Raw genomic sequence first — 27,022 nt, forward strand, 5'->3', positions numbered from 1 at the left:
GAACATGATACAAGGAGATGGAGTCCTCCAAAATTTCCATCTAGTGTTATGAAGTAACTAGTATACAGGGAGAAGGGGGAGGAGGGAGGTGCATCTTCTCTGTTGAAGCATAATGTCGGAGGCATACACCAAGGAGGAGACACCTGATTGGCTCAGAGCACACAGTACATGTCTGACATCATACCTAAGTGAACCAGCCCTCTATGCAGGTTGAATATGAGGAGCACACTTACTTTATTTGATCTCCAATTTTTTTTTTGCTCAAAAATGCCAAAATCGCCAGAAAAAATCCTATATAATGCTAACCTGTATAAACTTGTTGTCCCAATCTGTTGGCATCTAGAATGGGCAGAATACATAAAATGACTCTTGTTTATATTTATAGAAACTCTGGAACTTTAATAGATTTATTATGTTTATAAAGACAACTTCTGTATTGGTAGCAGCAATTTACTGTACATGTGAATAAATGGAGCAGCACACCACATTGAAAAAACACAGGAACATAGCTATGTACAAGTTTCAGGTTGGCATCTTACCATACCTTAAATAATACAGTCTAATGGACAACCTCTGTGCCAAGGGCAGATGTTCCAAACAGACAGGCCATGTAACTAAACCCATGAGATGGGGCCAGCTTTGGGCCCATGGCCCATGGCTTTGTGAACCTGTATGGGTTGCCACAGATACATAGTTGCAGAAATGCTTACAAACAAGGGGGATTGGTGGGCCAGGTGGGCCTTCAACAGAGAAAGTGGGGCCCGATTACATAAACCAGCCACTGCAGGGACCAATTTTTATTTTTCTCTGTTTGTTCTATAACAAAAAAATATAAGAATTAAAATGTTTTTTCATAGTTAAAGGAGTATTCCTAAATTAGATATGTCAATCTGATATGGTATAAGACTCTCATTGGTGACAAATAGAACATGCCGTTTCCCTCAACATGTTTTGCCGGAGACTTTATTGGTATTGGGGTGTATAAGTTATATGCCCCATCCAAAAAAATGGTATAGACATCTGCTCTTCCTGTGAGTCTTTATTCAGGTAGGGGGTAATGACAGTGCATTGTTGTATATATTTACCCCCAAAGGCTGACCCCTAGGGATTTATTTCACTTTTTGTTGTCTATTATGGATATTTGATCGATATTTCAAGGATTTTGTACAGTGGGTGGAACAAAGCGATCATTAATTGCCAATGGTGAATTGTGAAGCAAAGGAATTCATTATTGGCCCCAATACCTACTTGGGTCTTTTATGTTTTAGATCTGGTCATATTTACTGCATGTCAGACTCACAGGGTCCAGGAAGCTGAGAAGTTGGTTAAGGGGTCCACAAACAGGTGGTCACAGTGATTTTCTTTACCTTCCTAATGAAACATGTGCCCTATTGGGTCTAGAAAATTACTTTTTTAACTTTTTGAACTCCATTAATTTGGGAGTACACGTAGAAATGAATAGAGCATCAATAAAGATGTTGTGGCACCTGTTAGAGTAGGGGTGAATTACTGTGCTAGGCATAGCCTCATGTATGGATGCTCCAAAGGGTCTGCAGCAAATTTGTGCGGTCTTCAGAGTTTGGACTCCCAAAAATCACAGTGATGGCAATTCAAGATGGCTGCCATTTTTATGAAAAGATTAATCATGAATGAATGCCTAGTGATTTCTCTACTATGATAATACATTTTCCACATGTAAGCTTTTTGGAATGCTGTTATGTTGCCATTATGGGTGGAATGTATTAATGAAGGGGGTTGTATGGATTATTAAAATGCAGCTTCTTCCAGAAACAGCACGAGAACATCCATGGACTATAGAGACAGTGAACTGCAATACTACAAGCAAGCAACATGTGTACAATTCCTTTAAGTGTTGTTAGCTCTATATTTTCAGATATATAGGGGACCAGGGTTGATATGGCAAAAATATTCTGCTTTTAGATGATCAACCATTCTCAGAAGGAATGCTTGGAAAACTAAAAAAGACCAGGATGACTAACTTGACAGGTGGTTTAACCTTTTGCCTTAACCCTTTTGCACCTCATTTCATTAAATTGTGGTGTAATTTCTGTTATAGTTAGCAATTTTAACTTTTTCTGGGAAAATAATTTTGACATCATTACCAGCTTCTCTGTTGGCTTTCATATAGAAATCCTTTTTCTTACGGATGAGGTGGCTGTATTTAGCATTGGCCAACCAGGTCTCACACTTTGAGAAGAAAACAATTCCAGTTGTGATAAGGACAATAAGGCAAGTAAGAAGACCTAGGACAATGAAACATATGATCTGACTCCTGCTGAGGAATGGATCCATATTGTGGACAGTCTCCTTCATTGTGATTTTCAAGACCTCATGTCCCTGGTGTGGGAAGATCTTGTGGTGGGACTGAAAATGATAATGATTGACTACTGAATGGACCTTCTTATTGGTATTCAATACATCACATGTAGCTCCTGTGTATTCGGGTAGACATGTGCATTGATATCCTCTGACCTTCTCATAGCAGGTCCCACCATGGGCACAGGGATTGCTGCTACAGAAGGATGTGACTTCCTCACAAGACCGACCACTAAAGCCAACTGGACATTTGCACTCAATTCCTGCATCAACATTAGTGCAATTACCACCATTTATGCAAGGGTTTGGGTTACAGCCATCTTTCTTTACTTCACAGTTATTGCCTTCAAAGCCGAAAGGACATTGACAAGAAGCTTTAGAAGCAAAGCCATTGTTGTCTATGCAAGTTCCTCCATTCTTGCAAGGAGACCTGTAGAAAAATATAACATCACATAAAGAAATCTAGAAAATGAAAATCTATCAGGATGAAGAACAGATTCAAACTGCATTGTTCTAACACAGCATACATCTTTATTTCTTACCGTGACGTGAACCCCTTATGTATAAACTACTATAATACTACATCCTATGTATAAGGCTGTAATTACTATAATAAGATCCACTAAGTACCAGACTATAACAATACGGTCTATGTACAAGAATACAATTACAATAATACCGCCCTATGTGCAAGTATATAACTATAATAATGCTGCCCCTACCGTGTTTCCCCGAAAATAAGACAGTGTCTTATATTAAATTGTCACTCTAAATATAGGACATGTCTTATTTTCGGGGGGTGCCTTATTACAACCGGCAGTCATGCCGGCACTTCCTTAGTGGAGCGTCAGCATGACTGCCGGTTGTAGGTAGTGCAGGGGAGGGGGGAAGGTATCATACTTACCTTTCCCTTCTTCCTAGCAGCGCTGGTGCTGCTGTTCGTCCTGGAAGTGGTGAGCGGGGCTTAGCGATGCTTCGGGGGGCGGGGCTTAGCGGAGCTTTGCAAGCTCCACTTCACTGACACAGCAGCCCGGCTCTGTGCTCCATGTGCATAGGAAAGCCGGCTGCTGCCTCTTCTGTATGGCAGCTGCTGTCTCTGCCTCTGGGATGAGCTGGGAGAGCTCATCCTACAACAGCAGAGGCAGCAGCCAGCTTTGCTGTGCACACGGAGCACAGAGCATGGCTGCTGTGTCAGTGAAGTGGAGCTCGCTAAGCCCCGCCCCCGAAACCTCTGCTAAGCCCCGCCCCCCGAAACCCCGCACACCACTGCCGGGCATGCCTTTTTTTCGGGGATGCCTTATATTAGGCAATTCAACAGAAACCCCTGCATGCCTTACTTTCAGGGGGTGTCATACTTTTGGGGAAACACGGTATGTATAGCAATATACAGTAACTACTGTAATACTGCCGCCTCAGTACGAGTCTATTACACTACTCCTTATGTACAAGACTATACTATTTTATTGTTTTCTATGTACAAGAATATATCCACTATAATGCTGCCTTCTATGTACAAGAATATAATTACTATAATACTGCTCTCTAATAACGCTAGGTTCACACTAGAGCTCGGAGTCTGTTCTGAGCTTTCCGTCTTCTGCATGCAGAAGATGGAAAGCTATCAGACCGGGTCCGGCCGTAAGCGCCGGTGAGCGTTTTATGCTCTCCGCCGCGAAACTGTTTTTTTTTTAAACCGGACACAGAGTACTGCATGTCCGACTCTGTGTCCAATTTTAAAAAAACGGCTTCACGGCGGAGAGCATAAAACGCTCATCGGCGCTCACGTCCGCACAACTTTCAAACCCATTCAAATGAATGGGTTTGAAAGAGTCCTGCAGGTTTCCGTCTCCTGCTCAGTTTTGTGCAGGAAACGGAAACCTGCATGAACGGAGACCGGGCGCAGATGTGAACGAGCCCTAACAAGGCTATAATTACATTAATACTGCTCCTATATACTTGGATGCTGCTCCCTTTGTACAAGAATATAAATGCTATAATATTGACCCTATATATAAGAATGTAATGACAAAAAGCTATAATACTGCTCCTTATGTATAAGAATGAAACGACTATTGGTATGCTATTTTAGAAACTGGTTTTACATATGTTAATACTTTGTATTTTTTTTTTTAACCACACAGGCATTTTGTATTTTTATCGTTGTCAGCCATATTCATTGGTGTAGGAAAAGCAGCACACGCATTAATGCAATTAAAAACGACCCATGTAATAGCCCCCTTATACTGTCCCCTATGAACATATTTATATATTTTTTTTATCTGTGTCATGATGCAGATAAAGATTTACTGTATTCCATAGCTTATAGCAGAGAAGATCATTATCTTCTATAATTGTGGTGAGATACACAGAATGCAGCACTGGCTTAGAGATCACTCGGGGATATTTTTAGCTTTTTAGCAGGACTGTAGACATTTTAATTGGATCTGAATTGCAAATGTCTAAACAGCTAATGAGACAAGCAGTCCCTAGAACAGGAGACAGCTGGACGTATTTTCATGATAATGGAATCAACAAGTCCTTTCTGACTCCTCCGACATATAGAACATTGGGGCCACATCCTGGAGATTCAGGAAGCTGGCAAATGTTTACCTGAATGTAAAAGATTGTCCAAAATTATAATCACAGCACTGAAGTCAAACACGGATATCACTGGCATGGTTGTTGAGTCTGTGGTTTAAGGTAGTACACTAATACATTTTTTTAATTTTTTTTTGTGCCACCAGCACTTAGGCTGAGGCACTTAGGCTGAGGCCCTACATTGCAGAAAAGCATCTTTTTTGTTGCAGATTTTGTTGCGGGTTTTTTGAGTCAAATCCAGCAGTAGATTGAGCAAAAGTTAGAAATATAAGGACTTCCTATATATTTCCCATTCCTTTTGTAGTCAGTTTGAATTGGCTCAAAAAACCACAACAAAATCCGCAACAACAAAAAAGCTGCTTTTCCGCAATGTGGGGCCTCAGCCTTAAAGGGGTATATTTCTATCTCAAGAATCCTATCTTAACTGTTAGTTTATGTAAATTCAAATGTTTTCTTAAATACATTGCTTTAGAAATGCCACTTCATTTGCTTGTTATGTGAAATTATTCCTTCCAATGTTTATACAACGTCATGGTACCCAGCCTGGTATCTGATCTCAGGCTGATAACTTGGTTCACTGTTCTCTGGAGGGGAGGGGGTCTGAGTTCTTATTATACTCTGAGGTTTGAACTGACTAACAGTGATTCATGGGTGATGAGTCCCAAACTTTTTGGTTTTAGGCCAAGCCTGAAACTTTGGGAAAATTTGTGTTTAATAAGGTTTGGTTCAAAGTGATTTACTAATCTCTACCCAGCGATCAGACTCATATCCCCTATCCTGTGTTCAATTATACATCTCCTTTTTCTAGGGTCAAAGCTGAATTTACATTTCTTTTAATGCTGACTGCTACATTGATAATAAATCACATTACTACAATGAAAATGTAGGGATTAGTAGGGATATAAAACAGCAATGCCGAGTCTCTCTCTAGAGGACACAGTATCTCCATATTTTCAATGGACACCACGTAATGCTTGTTTTGTACTGTATTAGTACTGCTGGACACTTGAAACCAGGTTTTCCTTGCTGATAGCTCAACATGCAGGACAACCTTCCATCATCTTTCTGTTGAACACTCTTGAGAAGGTGACAGGCAGGGTGCTGGAATCACACTATATTTCTCCCAGGTTTTTAACTTATGTGTGGTCTAGGGCAAGTCTTGAGTATGCCTTAGATCCAGTTTTGAGTCCTTGGCTTATTACTGGGCCAGAAAAAGGCTGCAGATCCTGCACTGCAGTGCAGATGCAGTAAGTGATAGAAGGTATCTGGGTCTGTCCTGTTACCCTGAGTCCGGTGAGACAATATTGTACTTGGTTTGCTCGTGTGGCTGGTAGTAAGGCACATGTATAGTTGGGTTATTATTTTGTTTAGTTAGTCGCTCAGACAAGCAGGATTTTGTTTTGGTTTTGCATGAAGTTAAGGCTGTATTTTTTTTTGCATTTTGTGCCTGAAGTCAAGGTTTATTTATTTTCCTGTTTTTTCTAAATAAACCTGTTTTGCTGCATATTTTGTGTCCCTGTCTTTGACTGTTTGGGTCCGCACCTTTGCTGCTACAAAGCTACCTCTTCCACAACACATATTGCAAATAACATTTTGCTTTTTCCTGCTTTCATCAACATGCTATCTAATTCACCTGCTATCTAATTCACCTAAGAAGCAATATGACATGATAGAAACCTGTTCATGCAAAACAGGATATGTACGATTCATAGCTCAGGGCAAGAGGGAACAAGGCCTTACACAAGGAGGGTATACGGTCCTGTTTTATGTATACAGCATGCATTATTTTCACTTTCATCTGCAGTAGTTATCTTATATTGAAGACGATCAATTACCCTTTTGTATCACAAGGTCCCCTTTTAACCATGCAGTTTTTTCCTGTGAATCCTGGAGCACATAGACAGATATATCCACCATCACCTGTTTCAATACAGGTCGAGTTACTGGAACAGGGAACAGCAGCACATGGATGGATATCTGTAGGGAAAAAAAAACAAAACGTATATTACATGACATTTTACAAGTTATTGCAATGCACTGCTTCAGTTACATCATGTTTTTCTACTGTAGTCACACTCAAAGCTATATTCAAAATCCTGCAACTTTAGACCTGTTGGGCCTCCTTCACATAAACCTTTTCTTAAATGTTTTTCATTGTGTCTATTAACCCTAGAAGACATACCTGGGGCCTTTTAGGCCTGCATGCTTAACTTTTTGCTCCATTATAATAAAAATTTTGCCCACTATTCAGATTTCAATTTACATTTTTGAAATAAACTTGTGAAAGTAATTTAAGTGTGTTTTTCTATATTATTTGCATGGGGGATAAAAGGCCCCCAATACGTTAAAATTTATGTATTTTTAACGTCATGCGTTCTAGGGTTAAAACATTTTTTTATTTGGCTAGATAAAGCTACATCATACGGCAAACTTTTCGCAGCAGAAAATGCTACAAAAAAAAAAGCGATGGGGTCCACCTGTTTTATAGTCCTCCTTGCAGAACTTTTCTCTCTGGCAATTTTAGGCAGAATCTGCGGCAGACTCAAAGGCAGATGTGAACTTAGCCTTATAGATAGCCATAGAACCCAGAGAAAAAATATCTTCTGTAAAAATATCAAATTACAAGCTAAACTGTAGGTGGTGCTGTTGTTACATTTTTCCTTCTAATCTCTTTCTTAAACAGGACCTGTCACCAGTTGTGAAGAGCCCAGTGACATATCACCTGGTAAGCGTTGTCACCCTGAGCATTTTACTGTTTTGCTTATCGAAACCCATTCAGCCTTTCCAAAGATATAAGCCTTTTTACTGTAATGCAAATTAGGGTATACTAACCAAGTTGGTGGCGACACCATGGTTTCTCTGGGGACGGGTTCTCTGGGTCCTTTGTGGCAGTATCTTGATGCAGTGTTACCACCCATTTGGCTAATAGACCCTAATTTACATAAACACTTACAGGGCTTCTATCTTTGGCATGTTGGATAGATTTGGATAAACAAAGCACCAAAATCTGAAGATAAGCTATGTCTTACAGACCTGGTGACAGCTCCTCTTTAAATGGGTAGATCTGAGTTGCATTTATATAAAGTGTGTATGTTTCTGGATTAACAGAAAAGTAACAAATAAATGCAGTACTGTGCAAAAGTTTTAGGCAGACATGTAAAAATGCTGCAAAGTAAAAATGTATAAAAAAAATAGAAGTGTTAATAGTTTATTTGTGTCAATTAACAAAATTAGGTGAATGAACAAAAGAGATATGTAATGCTTGGTTCACACATCAGTATGCCATCCGTCCATTTGAATTCATTTTGAGACTAAAAACGGACTGATACACATACTGATTGTATACTGATACCTTTTTATGCTGATAGCAAACGCTCTCCGTCCCCTAGAGGACGGATAAGGGGATTAAAAGATTGTAAACAGAGTAGAGATATGGACATATAATAAATGTCCTTAACTCATATAATAAATGTCCTTATCTCTACTCTGTTTACAATTTTCTATTTTAATCCCCTTACGCTAGGTTCACACTAGCGCCCGGTGTCTGTCCGTTCTCAGCTTTCCGTCTTCTAAATGCAGAAGACGGAAAGCTGTCAGACCGAGTCCGGCTGTGAGCGCCGGTGAGCGTTTTATGCTCTCCGCCGCGAAACCGTTTTTTTTTTTTTAAATCGGACACAGAGTACTGCATGTCAGACTCTGTGTCCAGTTTAAAAAAAAAAAACGGTTTTGCGGCAGAGAGCATAAAATGCTCACCGGCACTCACGGCCAAACATCTTTCAAACCCATTCAAATGAATGGGCTTGAAAGACTCCTGCAGGTTTCCATCTCCTGCTCAGTTTTGTGCAGGAAACGGAAACCTGCATGAACGGAGACCGGGCACAGATGTGAACAAGCCCTTATCTGTCCTCCAGGAGACGACAGCGTTTGCTATCAGCATAAAAAGGTGTCAGTATACAATCAGTATGTGCATCAGTTCGTTTTTAGTCTCAAACTGAATTCAAACAGACGGATGGCATACTGATGTGTGAACCAAGCCTTAGAAGGAAGCACTAACTGCAGATCTTCTGTGAATTTAGGCTTGTTCATATCGTTCTGTCTCTTCATGTGTCACTGTGGGGACCATATATCACCTCCAGGTCTCCTCCTCCACAGGACAGTCACATCAAATATTGAATTGATTCAGATTTCTCTTTTGTTCAGTGGCAAAACTATTAGCACATTTTTGAAAGCATCTATACTTTGCACCATTTCTCCACACCTGCCATAAAACATATGTAAAGTACGATAGATAGATAGATAGATAGATAGATAGATAGATAGATGATAGATAGATAGATAGATAGATAGATAATAGATAGATAGATAGATAGATAGATGATAGATAGATAGATAGATAGATAGATAGATAGATAGATAGATAATAGATAGATAGATAGATAGATAGATAGATAGATAGATAGATAATAGATAGATAGATAGATAGATAGATAGATAGATAGATAGATGATGGATGGATGGATGAATGGATGGATGGATGGATAGATAGATAGATAGATAGATAGATAGATAGATGATAGATAGATAGATAGATAGATAGATAGATAGATAGATAGATAGACTGTATATTGATATATAAATCAATACATACTAATGCATAAGTGTAAATAAATGTTCTCATTGTTCATCTCCATACAATTGAATGTTTTGATCTCCTGAAACTCTACATTATATTATGATAATTTTTTGACAATTTGAACTATCAGGAATTTTTATAAATGTATGACAAAAGTCTAATTTATATGAGCACCAATGCTGCAGTGGCTGCCGATCCAGCCCTCGTCACAAATGCACTGCCAGGGTTTATTGCAACTGCCATGGACACAACCCGGAAATAGGATACACTGGTCACAGAACTGCCCCTTCCAGCCAGTGTGACACCTGCAAAAAATGGAAAAACAAGAATGAAATATACACTCCACTCAAAACTGGGGCAGATCTACTAACGCTGTCTGATATTAAAACAGCGTTAATTTGGACTGTTCAGTCTAAAAATATGCCATATTTATCTAAGTGGCTGATACTAGATGATCAATATGGTGCATTAGCTCTATAGTCTAAGTTTATACTGCGTATTAATTGGCTTACTGTGTGCAGAGATTTTGCAAATTAGGAGCATGATGAGACTTATTCTTAAGATTTATTCTTTCCTTTTCAGCAAGTCACACCATGTCATATCCCCTGTCAGACAAGGGAAAGGATTGTAACACTAGCAATAAATATGCAAATTTTATGGTGAAAATAAATTAGAATCCTGGCATATTTGGTTTAGTAGATGTTCGCTACTGTGTTATGATGTAGTCGACCTGAAAGTTATACAGGGATTAAAGGGGATGTGGAGATCCGACAATGCACAAATCAGTTGTACCATAAGTCACACTGCTCACTTACCATAAAAACTGTATTGGAAAGTGTAGGTACTGCAGAGTTGTCCCATTGAGGTCTATGGGACAGTGTTGTGGTACCCTATTCTCACACCTTTAGCCTACAGTTTGTATGGCGGGCAATAGTGCTGCTATCTCAGTACAAGTGAAATGCAGGGACCCAGGTCCTAAGGATAGGTCACTAATACTAGAAATTGAATAACCCCCTGGAATGACAACCCTATTATAAATATAGTGCAAACTACAGACCTGCATTCTCCAGGACTCTCACAGTAGCCGTTTGTAGGGTGACAGCCGAGCCTGCATGCTCCTAGAAGACAATTATACATGTTATAATATTTTATCTTAAGACGTCTCATGTCCTTGGTGGTGCACTGGTCTGCTTTCTGGCAACTGTCTTTGCAGATACATGCACAGATGTGATAAACCACCATAGCAAAACTTTTATAAATGTTTTTTTTTCCAACACTGCCACCTTGTAACCCTGGGGTCCTGACCTAAATCCAGCCACTGACAAAATCTGCGAGGAGTTTGAATGTTCTCCCCCCATGTTTACCTGGGTTTCCTCCAGGTATTCCAGTTTCCTCCCACACTCCAAAGACATATTAAGGGTGCATGCACACTACGTAACGCCGGGCGTGTATGAGAGCCGTACACGCCGGCGTTACAGCAGGGCTGCCGAACACTTCCCATTCACTTCAATGGGAGCGCTCGTAAACGCCGCTGTTACGAGCGCTCCCATTGAAGTGAATGGGAAGTGTTCGGCAGCCCTGCTGTAACGCCGGCGTGTACGGCTCTCATACACGCCCGGCGTTACGTAGTGTGCATGCACCCTGAAACTGGAATTTAGCTTGTGAGCTCTGACAATGTCTGTAAAATTCTGCAGAATATGATGGCGCTATATAAGTAAGCTAGTTAGAAAAATCAAAATAGGATTGTTTGGGTTCAACAACTTGCACCCCTACTGATCATTTAGTTGAAGATGTTGCAGTGTTCGGGCCCTTCCAAACATATTGTAGGGGATGTGCTTGATTTTACAATTCAGCCCTATTCACTTAAATGGATAGATCATCAATCTATAAGTCCCAGGAAAAAAAATTTAAGTTAATGATCACCCAATTTTTCTTAAAATCTTGGGGAACTCTGTTAATAAGGACTCATCCCCTCTCGTGACATGTTTGTTTAGTAAATGTTTGTATTCCTAATAAAACAAAATATTCTGGAAAATAATTTCTTGTAAAACTGACTTGCTCTGCTCTTTTGCTATTCCTTCTTGTATGAATGAATTGACAACTGTGTGTTACATTTCCCCTTGTCCCTAGTGTGTGCCTGCAGATTCTTTTGTATCTCAGATTGGACAGTGTATGCGAGTTACTAAGAAGAGTAACACTGGCCAGTTGTCCAAGGAGAAAAGTGTCCTCATAAAGACCAGCAGGTCAGAAAATGACAAAGTAGAAACATTTTTAACACAAATGGCCATGCATAAAAAACCATGTGCCACTTTTGTATCAGAAAGCTGCCATAATAACTTTAATAAATCCCATCCCAGTGAGTGGGTGACATAGAAAACAGAGTAACAGCTCAGTAAGAAGTGTTAAAGTGTTGCCAAATTTATCAAATGTTGTGCGACATATGTATACATTTTCTAAAGATGTCAGGTTTCGCCGAACCTTAAATTTCTGGGGTTCACCACTCATGAATCATTCTCATTTTTAGAGGTCTCTTCAGACCTCAGAGTACCTAGGTTTGGAAAAATAATGAACACTGATGCTCACCTTCCCCCACCTCTCCTGGGCTACCTCGCCAAAAACAGGGGTCATCAATCCCTGAGGTCATTGACATCAGGAGGCTGGAAAAGGCCATAAAACGCCCAGGAAAGAAGTTTGGATACAGGAAAGGTGAGGGAAGGTAAGTATGGCAGATTTCCTCACCACCCGTCAGTCTCCAGTTGTTATACTGCAGAATATAATAGCACTTCTGGTTCCGGCTGGGCAAGATCAGTGAGAAATAAAAATGGTGAGAGAACCTCACGATTATTCATGAAACAAATCTCCCAAGCTTGCCCTTCTCTTATACTGATTCATAGTGTAAGAGGCGTAACCCCCTCACTGTACAGCGTGTAATAGATTCATCACCGGGGACATGTCCTCCTGATGAATCTCCTTTTGCCATACAGAATTTTCAATGAAACAGTAGTGTTTTGCCTCATTCATTATACTGAACATCAGATGCCATGTCACGAAAATTGGTGCCGAACACGATATTTCCATATCTCACATGATTTACACCAGACAGCTAGGATAAATATATTGTTACCTTCAGAAGGTATATAACAGAATGGGTTGTCTGTAGTTACCACTAGGGGAGTTCAGTATGCAAGAATTATATATATATAGCTGCTATTGAGCTCAGTGGAATATGAGGCAGATATCCACCTGAAATTCTTCTCCATTTTCCGCCCCCCTGCCCCCCTTCCGCTGATTAGGATCAGATGAATGGACCTTAATAGCAGGGAGTCTCAAATCACAGACTCTGTTTTTTTAGAGTATTGTGCTCCAAAAACAATGGGAGGCAGAATCATGGTGGAATCTGCCACCGATATTAATGTGCAATCTACCTCAAAATTAGCGTCAGACTCTGCTATGTGAATGGGACCTAATATTTTCTTTGGACTGACTTCCTGTTGTGGATTTTTGTCGTGAAACAGTAGAAGATATTGAGTGCTGGGCCACATTTCACCAGGGGCCCCATAGTAGTGCTATTACCTGCCTTCATGGTGAGTAGGCCACTGGTTTTGACATGATCCAGTATTTCGTTAATCATACCTCCCAACTTTTAAAGGACAGAAAGAGGGACAAATGTGGGCGGGCTGTGGGAATTTTAGCTCCACCCACTTCTAAATTGATCCCACCCATTTCTCGTTGGGTACACCCTGCACGCCACATCTCTCCCCTCACAGAACACCCAAGCACCCCACAGTACACCCATGTACCCCATATCGCCGCCACACACAGTACACACATGCTTCCCATATCTCTCCCCCACAGTACACCCATGCACCCCACATTTCATCCCCCATAGTACACCTATGCACCCAACATCTCTCCCCCCACAGTACACACTGAACCCCACATCTCCCACACACTCAGTACACCCTGCATCCCACATTTCTCCCCCCCACACAGTATACCCTGCACCCCACAGTACACCCTGAGCCACACATTTCTCCCACACACACAGTATAACCTGCATCTCACATCTCTCCCCCCACACACAGTCCACCCTGCATCTCACATCCCCCCAGAACCTTAGACCACACATCTCTCCATCTCTTCCTGCACTGCATGGATCCCAGTTACAACCTTTTATCTGTTATAAGAGCCGGTGGTGATCGGGAGAAAGTTTGTTAATAAACAAAACACTTCAGGGGCAGAGCGGGACATACGGTAAGCCATGTGGGACCACAGGACAGGAGTCTAAAATCGTGACTGTCCCACGGAATGCGGGACAGTTGGGAGCTATGCTTTAATAACCACATTGGATCGTTGGATGTTATCTTAAGTTGGGCATTGTGGATCAAACTACATATTGATCAGAGAGGTTCAGCACAGGGAGGGGGAAACTATACAGCGACAATATAGTGGTATATATGGGCTTTGCAGATCATTTAGGTAAATACAGTGCAGTAACATTTAATGACTTACAGGAGATGTCTCTGACTAATCGTTCACATTTCCTTTCTCTTCCCTTTGGATTGCCATGACCACTTCGACGTGAAACCGTTTTTTTAAAACCGGACACAGAGTCGGACATGCAGTACTCTGTGCCCGATTTTAAAAAAAAAAACGGTTTCGTGGCGGAGAGCATAAAACACTCCCCGGCGCTCATGACCAAACCCGGTCTGACACCTTTCCGTCTTCTGCATGCAGAAGACAGAAAGCTCAGAACGGACTTCGGGCACTAGTGTGAACCTAGCGTCACTTTTTCCCATCACTCTGGTGTCTGCTTCTGCTGTCTGGGCTAGTGTGCACCCATCAGCCCCAAGCCAAAAAATAAATAAAAAATACTTACCTGCCTTCAGTCCCCTGATGCATCTGTTTCGCCACTGTCACTTCTTCACAACCCACTTTATGCACCATTAGTGTCCCGCCTCTGGAGATCAGGATGCTGACGTCTTCAGCGGTTGCCAGGTAACTTGAAAGCCACAAGCTCCCACAAGCCTCCAGTTTACAAAATGGTAGAGCAGGAAGCTGTTTGTACTGATGTACTACGTATTTCATCTGTATCGGTAGGCTGGAGACGCCAATACAGTTGAAATATCTGCATGCCCCCTCAGCCCCTCGCTGGCTGATGTATAGGATTTTGCCCCTGACGTGTGTGATCACAGCCTGTGTGAAAAGACTGGGTTGGATTTGACATGACGTTCTAGTTAATACCCACCAGCTCTTCTCAGTGGACAGTACATGATATACAGCAATGGCTTCTGCTGCGAAACATCATTAGGTTGTCTGAAGAGTGAGGGATGAAATAAATCCTTTAATAATGTATAAAGGTTGCAAATAAACTGCAAATTCCAGGTTTTTGTGTTATGCGGTCAGCTAGAACTCACATGAAGGAATATAAGTTAATGATGGGATGCTGTAAAATTTTGCACTGAAAATCATTAATATTTATGAGATCTACTTGTATTCTTTTATTTTTATTAAATACGTTCCTGCTCAGGACTTTAAGAAAATTGGGTACGAAGTCCTGTAATAGCTGCCCTTGTGACTGTGAAACAGTAAAAAAAAATATTTGTGGGATAGAATGAGAAAAAAGATGTAATGTCTTCATTTTCTTCTGGGATTATTATTAGCATCATCATTATTATTATATTTATTTATATAGCACCATTGATTCCATGGTGCTTTACATTTGAAGGTTTACATACAGAACACAATACATACAGTACAAGCAAATATAATACTAACAGTGACCGACTGGTACAGTGGGATAGAGGACCCTGCCTGCAAGGGCTTATAGTCTATGAAGGAAGAAGGATAGAGACAGAAGGTGAGAGGGGAGAGACTGTTCAGATGGTGGTGTGGTGACAGTAGTGTTATTGGGCTTGTAGGCCTTATTGAATAGGTGAGTCTTCAGGGCCTTCTTGAAGCTTATGATTGTGGGGGTCAGTCTTATGCGTCTTGGTAAGGTGTTCCAGAGTATGGGGAATGCACGGGAGAAATCTTGGAGACGGATGTGTGAGGAGCGGATGAGAGCAGAGCGGAGTAGCAGTGATCGACTGTCAAAGGCAGAGGAGAGGTCAAGGAGGAGGAGAACAGATTAATGGCACTTGGCTTTGGCAGTTAGAAGGTCATTAGTGACTTTGATTAGGGCAGTTTCTGTGGAGTGACGGGGTCTGAACCCTGACTGAATTCTGTCAAAGAGCAGGTTGGACGAGAGATAGGAGAAGAGTTCTGAGTGGACGTGTTGCTCAAGCAGTTTTGAGACAGTGAGAAGGGTCAATAGTTGGCCGGAGAGGACGGATCGAGGGATGGTTTTTTAAGTATAGGAGTGACAGTGGCGTGTTTGAAGGCAGAAGGGAAGGATCCATTAGTTAGCGATAGGTTGAAGAGATGGGTTAGGGCTGGAGTAATGACTTCAGTGAGTTTGGGGATGAGATGTGACTGGATCAGGTCAAGCGCGCAGGAGGTGAGGTGGGATTTAGAGATTAGGCTGGAGAGTTTTTCATCAGATTTGGTGGAGAAGCAGGTTAAGGAAGAGAAGCACCGAGCAATTGGGTAGAGTAGTTGCTGGGGGTGTAGGGTGACACTGTGTCTGAAGGTGTAAATTTTACTTTTAAAATAAGAGGCAAAGTCATCAGCTGAGATAAATCACATCGGAGGGGGCACAGGAGGACGGAGAAGGAAGAAGGGAGTTGAAGGTGGTGAATAGCTGTTTGGGCTGGCAGGATAGAGAAGATATGAGTGTGGTGAAGTAGACCTTCTTTGCAGAGGTGAGTGTGTTCTTGAAAGCGAGTACTACCTCTTTATACCTGAGGAAGTCCTTCTGGGACTTCCAGAGGCGTTCTGCAACCCACAAGGCACGTCTCAGTTTTTTTGTGAGGTCAGTGTGCCAGGGTTGCCTATTGATCGATCGAGCTCTGGTGTTTGTGAAGGGGGCCACAGAGTCGAGGGATGAAGTAATGGTGGAATTATAGAAGGCAGCAGCAGCATCTGCGTTCTGGATATGTCAGCGAGTGGTAGGAGAGAGTCTGAGAGCATGCAGATGTCAAGGCGGTTAAGATTCCTGTGGGGGCATGTTGGTGTAGGGGTTGGGGAGTTAATTACAGATGAGAGGGCAGAGAATGCCAAAAGGCTATGGTCAGAGAGCATGGACGGAGAGTTAGAGAGGCTGCGTATAGAGCAGAGGTGGGTGAATATGAGATGAATATTTTTGTGACGGTATGCAGTAAATGTAATTTTTGTTTTTTCCATAGCTGACCCATAGATTCAATGGACGTCTGTGGTCCCTAAAATGGACCAAAATAGAACACGTCTCTGTTAGTCTGTGGAAAAAGAAGGTACACCTGAATGTCATTCGCATGATCGCAATTTGGGAGACTTGGACTTCCTTCACTTGAGACCCCAACTGGTTCCCTCTATGGATTGAGGCCATCCTTTCTCCTTGTTTATGCTTGCATGGAGTTTTTTTGTCATGGTTTTGTCATGGTTTTTGACATTTTTTTTTGTCCCAGCTCACAGTGTATACCTGGAAACTTCTCTTAAAAAAACGCTAGCATTTTTTTGCAAAAACCACGTCCAAAACCCGCATAAAAACTGTTTTTTGTTTTCTGCCTTCCATTGACTTCAATGGGTTTTTTAAGCTGGAATCCAACTGAATGTTGCTTTTTTTCTCGCTAACTGAAAATATCTGCTAGAGGAAAAAACTGCCACTGACTCCCATTGAAATGAATGGGAGATGTTTTTTCAGATGGATTTTGAGGCAGATTCCGTGTCAAAATCCGCCTGCAAAAATCTGTGTGTGAACATACCCTTTCAACTCTGCTTTTTCATTCATCCTCTTCAGGATTTGTAATGGTTGTGCTTTATATGTTGAAAACCAATATAAATATATTTATGAGAAAAAAAAGAATAATAAATAAGTGACTAGGTCCTATATTTCTATTATTAATAGTTTATATTTTTGTAATGAGTACTCCATATATCCGGCTGTGGTCTATATACTGTGCTTGTTAGCAGCATGCTGACCTTGCCTCTCTTGACCTTACAATGGTTGTCATCAGCAGAGCTATAAATACCTACAGAAGCCCAATTATTGTCTCCTATTTTCCTGCTGGAAGGAAATGCTCTGCACATCTCCACATGGATAAAACAAAACTGTCTTCCATCCTGAAGCCTCTCAAAGATGCAAAGGGAAGCCACATTTCCTCTTCTTTATATTAAACAAACAATAACACTGATATGCAGAAACTGATCATCCTGAGGTTGAGGTTGAGCATAAGTATATCCTCACAATCTTTTGAGCTGTTTTTCATCAAGTAACATGCTATATTATTTATTACTGTAGATGCAAAATGCTGTGACTGGACAAAAAATAATATATAAGCCTTGGTTTATAAGCTTTATAAGCCTTGGCATGATATCAATGAGGTTATTAATGGTTGTCTAATGAGTGTTATGCCATGCTGAAAGCACTTGGGCATGCAAATCATCAAGATTGGCTACTGGCTTCAGTTACTGACCAATGATGTCCCAAATATGCCCAATGGGAGAAACTGCAGACCAAGGTAACTTGTTTAGTCCAAGCAGCTTGCTCACGGTAGCACAGGCAACCTGCCATTGTCTTGCTGAAAAACAGATCCGGGGACATTTTGGAGAAATAGCAGTGCCGCAGGTTCTACGACCAACTCAATGTGACAGGGAGCTGTTAGCGTACCTGAGATGAAGACTAGGGTTGTACGACTATCTTTATATTATGCCACCTGACACCATAATCCTGGAAGTACGATCAGTGTGACATTGCCTTGTGAAGGCTTCTTCATGGTTTTGCCCTTATAGAGATCAATTTCTGTCTTTCAATGAGTCTGAGACAAAACGGGGACTCATCACTGAAAAGGATAGACTTCCATTCATTGCCATTTTGCTGTGCATTGTACAGTTAATTTGACATCCGTAGCTGGATATTTGGATCAAGTGTCCAAAGTCGTCCAACTGACTTCTGATGGTTTGTGTCAACATTATTTACTCTCCTAAACTTGAAATGTGATATTCAGTTTCACTCGGAGTACTGAATAGATCATTAGCATTTTTGCAATCAAATGACCCGTCCGTGCAGAGGTTTACCTCCATGCACTTATGGCTGTCATTCCAGTTCATTGTTCTTACAACCAATATTGAACAATGTTGACATCTTAGCCCAATGTGCATAGCAATCTGCCAGAGTCATAAACCAAGGTCTCTCAGATCAAGTATTCTGTCCCTCTCGGTTTGTGAGAAGTGGTGATACCTGGCACATCCACAATCAGGAAGTATCACATAATCATCCCACACCACTTGATCCGATTTTTTAGGATTTGTGCAGCTAAAACAATCTGGCAATTTGGCAAAATACACGTGTAAAAAATACACGTGTAAAAATAAGACTCCCATTGACTTCAATGACATTTTTTTACATGTGTGAAAAAACACATCAAAATACATGTCAAAATACACGTCAAAATACAAGTGTAAAATATCATTGAAGTCAATGGAGTCTTATTTTTACACGTGTATTTTGCCGTGTGCACGGGCCCCTTGCCACAGATTGTAGCTTGAGGAGTTTACATTAATAATATAATAAGTTGATTAGAAAACAGGAATGTTAATTAATTAAATTAATTAACATCAGATATTGATCTGTAATTGAACATAGACTTTCCTGAGTATATACTAAAGAGTTTTTTGCAGGCTAATTTTGAGGTGGAATCCAGCCTCAAATAACACGCCTAACAGTCATATCAGTGGGAGTCAGTAACAGTTTTTTCTTCCAGCTGATTTTTTTTAGCTGAGTGTGCACTGAACCCTACAGAGTACAGCATTCTGCCAATCAACGCTGGTTCTGCCGGAGGAGGCGGAGTATAAGATCGGTCCACAGCAGTCTCCATTCTGGTCCAATCTTAGACTCCGCCTCCTCACAGACGAGCCTACGGCAGAACCAGCGTTGATTAGCCAAATGCTGTACTCTGTATGGCATTCGGCCAATGAACGCTGGTCAATGCATTCCCATGGGAAAAAGTCAGCTTGCGCATATCGCAAGCTGACAGGGATCCCAACGTAATACAGTGACTTGGGCATGTTAGATGCCCCCAGACATGCTTCCCCTGCTGTCCCAGTTGCATTCCAGGGTGTTGGCATCATTTCCTGGGGTGTCATAGTGGACTTGGTGACCCTCCTGAGTTGAATAGTGGCTTCCCCCTAAATGAGTATTTATTCCCCATAGACTATAATGGGGTTCGATGTTCGATCGAACAGTCGAGTATTGAGCGGTTACTCAAATCGAACTTCGAACATTTCACTGTTCGCTCATCTCTAAAGACGACCTTTCATGGTTTGGGGCACAGGCAGTTCTATATACTGCTGGAAAGATGACAGTGCGCTGAATTCAGCACACTGTCGGCTTTCCCGATCTGTGCCCCCGGTAAAGAGCTATTGGTCCCGGTACCGTAGCTTTTTACAGTCAGAAGGACGTTCCTGACACTCTGTCAGGTACGTCCTTCTTCAAAGCAGCACCTATTGCGCTTTACAGTGTGAGTGGGGAGGAACGATAGGCGCTGCTGTGAAGAAGGACGTACTGGACAGACTGTCAGGAATGCCCTTCTGACTGTAAAGGGCTACGGTACCGAGACCGAAAGCTCTTTACCCGGGGCACAGATCGGGAAAGGCGACAGTAAAGAGCTTTCGGTCCCGGTACCGTAGCTCTTTACAGTCAGAAGGGCATTCCTGACAGTCTGTCCGGTACGTCCCGGTCCCAGTATATAGAACTGCCTGTGCCCCAAACCATGAAAGGTCCTCTTTAAGAATTAGTTACAATAGAGGGGCCATACGGTGGCTCAGTGGCTAGCAGTGCAGCCTTGTAGTACTGGAGTCCTCGTGTTCAAATCCCGCCAAGGGGAAAAAAACATCTGCAAGGAGTTTGTATGTTCTCCCTGTGTTTGCCACGATTTCCATCCCATATTCCAAAGACATACTAATAGGGAAAAATGTACATTGTGAGCCCTATGTGGGCCCTATGTGTGTAAAAAAAAAAAAAAGAATTAGTTACAATAGAAGTAAAATTGTGATAATATCCATCAACAGCAAATATCCTGCTCAATGATGATTTCCTCTAAGGTAGTGAAAAATGCAAAAGTAATAATTACAATGTATTGCCCAGATTTTCTATGTGCCAAATAAATAGGACGCAAAGGTTTAGCAGACTTGAATTTGTCATTAGTTGACCTACAATTCCATGGAAACAACAGTTGTATTTTTAACATCAGTTCACAGCTTCAATCTGTTTCATTAACACTGGAAAATTAGTGTGAATGGCAGAAACTAAGTGCTAACAGCAGAATACAAGAATACAAGTGTCTTGGAGCAAAACTTCAATTATAAGATATAAATTTGTGAATTTCACAAATTAACCATGAAAGTGCATTGTGTTAAAAATGACACTGAGATAGTGGGGTGACAACTATTATCAACCAGACCCCTCAATGGATCAACCAGACCCCTCAGTAGCAAATGAATCTCCTGTAGTATTGCAGGAGATGTATCACTTATTTGATTTATTAAATATGTAGATCAGGAATCCAGAAAAGTTATGGGAGCTTTAATGGCAACCAAGTCGAACATTATCCCAGCAATGGTGTTTTCAAAAGTTATCCTCACTATCCTCAAATATTGATGGACCAATATCTCTGCACCAATGAGGTCCAAAATGTATTTTAACTTTCCCTGATTTCTTCTATTCATCTTCCAAAGCAATGTTAAAGACTGAACGGAAGCATTTGGCTGTAAACGTTGCACCACCTGTTGTGTAGCTCAGTCACCAGAAAAGGGGAAGAGCCAGAGGTGATTCGTAATGGAAATTTGACACAGTAGCTCCCGTGGCAGGGGAGAGACAAATTCAGGGTAGCAGTTCTTCCTCATGTGATAGAGAGCCTAGTGAGAGATGAAGTAATGGGAGTAGAAAAAGTCTCCCTACCACCAAAGTAAAGTAGAGAAGCCCCAGTGTTTCCCAAGAAGAAGGAGCACAGAGACCACCATGGCTGATGTGATGTATGGAAAGAGAGGTAGTTTCCTTTCACGCAAACCCAAAACAACTGCAGAGCAGACCAGCTGTAGGAGACCGATGACTAGCAGCAGATCAAAGGCTTACAGATAATAACAAGGTGACAGGCTCTTCCTCAAAGACATTCTTTTGTGTCCCAAATAAATATGCAGACCTCAGGCCTAAGATAAGACCATACTTTATGGTAGAAAGGCCCTCCGACCTAAACTGCCATGATAACTTCCGTTTGTGAATTTTCTTCTGTATAGCTTTCACACTTTGTTTGAAAACTGACTGCCGGGTTTCTGTTTCCTGTCCAGTTTCTCGGGCAGAAAATGGAAACCTGCAAAGTGAAGACTGGGCGCAGGTGTGAACCCACCCTCAGTTTTTTTTATTTTAATGTGTGCGTCGACCTGCGTTATTCTGTGCCATCCATCTCTTGCAATACTTAATAGCACATTTTACAGTACCCCATGCTGAAATCATTCGACAGTGGAGGAGACCTATTAAAACCAGTGCAAATGGTACTGTTTCCCATAACAACCAATCAAATTACAGGGCTTAATTTTTAGAGGACTAATGGGAAATGAAAGTAGGATCCTGATCAGAGCAGCAGCTTCTCTATAGCTTTACACCAGAATTGACAAAGTTCCACCACTGTCAGCAGTATAAACCAAATTAAGGTAAGGAATCAGTAGGAATGCTAAACTACCTTGTTTCCCCCAAAAATAAGTCATCCCCCGAAAGTAAGACATGGCAGAGGTTTTGTAGAATTGCCTAATATAAGGCACCCCCTGAAAGTAAGACATCCCCCAATAATAATAATCTTTCTGTACAAAGATTGTATGAAGAAAAACATTGCAGCCGGATGAACACTGCGCAATGTTCTGTGTGCACGGGTATGCTGGCTGCTGACGCCGCTGCGATACGTTGTATCCACTGGTCCTGCTGCTGTAAGATGAGCTGGGAGATGCCGCTGTGCATACACTAAGCATCGTATGCTGTGGGGGGTCCACTCTCCCAGCTCATCCCACAGCAGCAGGAACAGTGGATACAACGTACGGTGTCACAGCAGCGGCAGCAGACGGCTTTCCTGAGCACACGGAGCACCGCACACAGTGTCCAGCCGGCTGCAATGTTTTTCTTCATACAGTCTTTGCGCAGCAAGCACATCTCATCTCAGCGTAGCACAGTGGTGGCAGCAGCACACAAAACTAAAATAAGACATTCCCTGAAAATAAGACATAGCATATCTTTAGGAACAAAATTTAATATAAGACACTGTCTTATTTTTGGGGGAAACACGGTAGTGATGGGGATAAAGTGCTAGTTTCATGAGGGGGACACGGTGGCTCAGTGGTTAGCACTGCAGCTTTGCAGCGCTGGAGTCCTGGGCTTGAATCCTGCCAGGAACAACATCTGCAAGGAGTTTGTGTGTTCTCCCCATGCTTGGGAGCCTTCAAACGGAGTTTACACTCCGCTCATTCAGACACATAAACATGTGTCAAAGTGACCGCTGTAAAACACAATCCCATAGACTTCAATGTGTGCCAGTCTTACGCGCACTACACATTGAAATCAATGGGTTTAAAAGCCTCCCATTGATTTCAATGTGTAGCGTGCATAAGACCGGCACACATTGAAGTCTATGGGATTGTGTTTTACAGAGGTCACTTTGACACGTTTACATGTCTGAATGAGCGAAGTGTAAACTCCGTGTGAAGGTTCCCTTTGTGTGCATTTCCTCCCATTCTACAAAAACATACTGATAGGAAAAAATAAAATAAATGTACATTGTGAGCCTATATGGGGGCTTACAATCTACATTTAAAAAAAAAAAAGTGCTATCTTCATGAGTGACTAGTCAGAAGCTAAATGAGGGTTCATATAACAGTCATAGATTTATTACAGTACCTCCTGCTTATGCTATGTGATGACTCCTTGTATAGACGTTTAAAGGGATATTCCAGCCAAAACGTTTACCTCCGTACCCATTGAGACCTCTACAGTGTCAGAATGGTCGTAGAGAGGATTCTCCAGTGGGCACAGCTCTAAAACAATAATGGTCCAACAGAACTTACCCAAATTTGAAGAGTACTATTGTCTTCTTCATAGGTGTTGTATGGGAATGGGCCCCAGACTAATTTTATCTGGTGGCCCAAGAACCTCAGCCCAACACTGGACTTCCACGATTTCTTCTAATACCACCCTTCATATGCATGACACTGCCTCTTGCTGTGATTATGGGAGTTGGGTACAGGGAATCAGGGTTTCCCATTCTAGCAGTGATAGGGATCCTAGCAGTCATGCACCTACCAAAGTAATTTTTCCACTGATAAGAAAATTACTGTTTTTGGCCGAAGTACCCTTCGGGTCCATTCACATGGAGGAAAATGGCGCTTTATTTGGCACTGAAATTTCAGTGCTGAAAAAAAGCCTCCCATTGACTTCAATGGATTCCTCTAACTAGCAGAACCCATTGAAATCAATGGGAGGCTTTTTTTTTTCGGTGCTGAAATTCCGCACCAAACAAAGCGCCGTTTTCCTCCATGTGAATGAACCCTTCGGGAGGTCTACTTAGTGATGATTCTTATTAAAATGGGTTTTCTAGGATATGAGAAGAAAAAGAGTTTGATCCACAAAACCCCCCATGATAAAAAAAAAAAAAGTGAGTGAATTTTGTGCTCTCCTGATTGATAGACATATATTGTTTATATACATGTCACCATAGTGAGATAGACATTGCAGCAGCCTTTGTGCTAACTGGACCTCTGCAGTTCCTTTGCATTGCTGATTGTGGAGGACTCAGTGGTCAGACCCCCCATAGATTACACCTTTATGGTCTATGATAAGAGTGAGAACCTTGAATGTTATAGTCTGAAAAAAATCCCTTTTTCCCCAGAAGCAGGAATAACAAGAAAACATTATTGTATAATAAAATAGAATGTTTCAATTCCTTGCCTCTCTCAGGATCATGGGAACATGTACAGACCTAACATTATTGTATCCAGTTTAGAAAATCCCCTGTGAGCGAACCATCCTTGACTCCAGACGTTGTAGTAAACTATCAGGACAGGAGTAAGATTTGGGCCGCCGACTATTTACTAAGAATCTTGAATTAGAGTGTCCATACAATGTCTTTGCCTTTTTCAATCCAGCAACAGGTATGGAGAGATTCAGCTGCTTTCTGGGCCATACAGTTCCCAAGGCAACCATATGATGCCCAAAAAATATGGTGAAGTGGTCCAATTAATTAGAATAGGACCCATACACAATACTCGCTGGGCATTGTACGGTTACCTGAGCAACTGTATTACCCAGCGTGCAATTGTGTCTCTCGACACTCAATGTCAAATTGGGCAGGAAAGTAACACTGGAGGGATACTTTCACTGATTATATTGGAATTTCTAAGATTAATGAGACTTCATTACATAATTCAATATTGCATTAGGTTCCAGGGAGTGGAGGAGGGGTTAAAATTAGATAGATTTATCTGTATAATATATCAACAGGATATTAAATGGTGCAGGCACTTATTGGGACTCTGACATGTAGCATCTCTGCTGGCTGAATTATGGGATGAAAGGTTAGGATGCAGATAGAGTATATGACAGCAAGATACTGATGCACTGGGAAAAGAGCCAAAGCTCATGGGAGCAATTCGTATACCAATGCATAAATATAGGCACTGAGTTAGCGTGCATTTACATACTGGGCATACAGTCGCTGCGGTTAATGAGATGCAAATAAGTATAAATGGGCAGACCTATACATGGTGATTTCCTACAGAGTGTTATACCCAATACATGATTGTTTCATTAAATGTAAGGGTTTCCCAGGATTCTAATCTATTAAGGGTTATATCTTATGCATGCTAATAGTACAGAGTAAAATCCCTTCAATGGGGTCACATCACATGCAGGGTTATAATAGGGTTTGTGATGTGTAGGAATACATTGTAACCACTTCCTCCCTGTTCCTACACAGGTATGGACATACAGTACATATAGGGTGTTGTCCTCTTTTATCATCAAACATGCAGCCATCTACACCATCAGTCAGGTAAGTGTCAGATAAACATAACAATAACTGTCCATAGCCATTTTGTTTATAGTAACGACAGTAATTGCTGGCATTATACTGGGGATTTCCAGTGATTTTTCCCCAATTTCCCCTTACAAATGTTATTTTATTTTGTATCTGTGGGACATACCAAAAGATACATTTAGGTAGAGTTCTGCCTTAACAATCACATTTGTACTAAATATTCTCCTCTTACATTGTTGTATCATTCTAGAATTCTTGGTTCCTTTGAAACATTACATTATATTATTAGAAAAGTATTAAATGAACCAAAATAATTTAATAAAGGATTTGTATTAGCCCTTTAATAGGATACACCTAACATAAAGCAGAAAACATTCTACACAACAATATATATATATATATATATATATATATATATATATATATATATATATATATATATATATCATCAGTGGGGACATGTTATTCTTTATATATTGACATATGTGACATCCTTCAGAACTGCTCAGTCCTGTGACTCTTTAGCCTACAATTTCTATAATTCCCTGTAAGAGTATGATGTGACTTATAGTCCCACTGTGAGAAATGAGCCACAGGTTGCTAGACACTCTTGACTGGGAAATGAATGACCGTCATCAAATTGGATTTACCTTGAGTGGCTGACACTATAGAATGCGATAAGATGAAACACAGAAGAAGAACTGGCAGCTCCATCACCACTTCTTCCTGCAGGGACCTGAAACACAACACACGTGTTACTAGCCGAAAGCCCATTTAGTCATTGTGCTATATGAACTAGCCATGTTGGCACAAGGGTGGCACCACTGAGGCACTAACCTTAATTGCTGCACCCAGCGATAATGCTAATCAAGTCACCAGCACTTCTCCATTCATTGCCCTTCAAGGGTTCTGCAGCCAAACTTCTGAGATTCTACTAATGTGATGCCCTTTAGATGCCAGCTTTTGACTCTCAGCAGTTCATTGGGAAACTAGAAAGCAAAGCAGATGCCCCAATTAGCTTCAGATCAGATGCTCTCCAAGAAGTATAATGTCTTACTCCAATAAGTCCCAGGCAGCAGAAATCTTCCAGCCTTACAGAAAACAAAGCAATTCACCAGTCATGCAGCTCCGCAATCATAAAGCAGCGGATAATGAGAAGCCATTGCCAGCGCTGCCCAGCATCAATTCTTCTCAAGCCAGAACCACTCCATCTCTTCACAGCAACAACTGAACTAAGGATTATTTTCCAGAGCTCGGGATAAGCACGCCTCCGACACTGCTGCTACTCACTCTCTAAGCTCCTCAC

General features: G+C 41.4%; 1 protein-coding gene across 1 annotated transcript; it reads right to left on the reverse strand.

Annotated features, from left to right (window-relative positions):
* Positions 1-1,768: 1,768 nt before the first annotated feature.
* On the reverse strand, positions 1,769-27,022 carry DLK1 (delta like non-canonical Notch ligand 1). Its single transcript, XM_075282468.1, has 7 exons — positions 26,832-27,022; positions 26,554-26,705; positions 26,367-26,452; positions 10,626-10,686; positions 9,743-9,873; positions 6,771-6,912; positions 1,769-2,767 (listed from the first exon to the last, which is right to left on the reverse strand). Exons 3-7 carry the CDS (start codon positions 26,428-26,430, stop codon positions 2,050-2,052), a joined length of 1,116 nt encoding a protein of 371 aa, XP_075138569.1. The 5' UTR covers positions 26,431-26,452; positions 26,554-26,705; positions 26,832-27,022; the 3' UTR covers positions 1,769-2,049.

This window comes from Leptodactylus fuscus, chromosome 7 (assembly GCF_031893055.1).
Source record: "Leptodactylus fuscus isolate aLepFus1 chromosome 7, aLepFus1.hap2, whole genome shotgun sequence".
NCBI classification, from domain to species: domain Eukaryota; kingdom Metazoa; phylum Chordata; class Amphibia; order Anura; family Leptodactylidae; genus Leptodactylus; species Leptodactylus fuscus.

What these genes read in the sequence shown, in the direction of transcription:
- DLK1 (XM_075282468.1), bottom strand. Translation starts at nt 26,430, where the DNA reads ATGGAGCTGCCAGTTCTTCTTCTGTGTTTCATCTTATCGCATTCTATA. An exon ending in TATAGTGTCAGCCACTCAAG is followed by an intron (nt 10,687 to 26,366) that starts GTAAATCCAATT and finishes ATTGTCTTCTAG; the next exon opens with GAGCATGCAGGCTCGGCTGT. An exon ending in GAGAGTCCTGGAGAATGCAG is followed by an intron (nt 9,874 to 10,625) that starts GTCTGTAGTTTG and finishes CATTTTTTGCAG; the next exon opens with GTGTCACACTGGCTGGAAGG.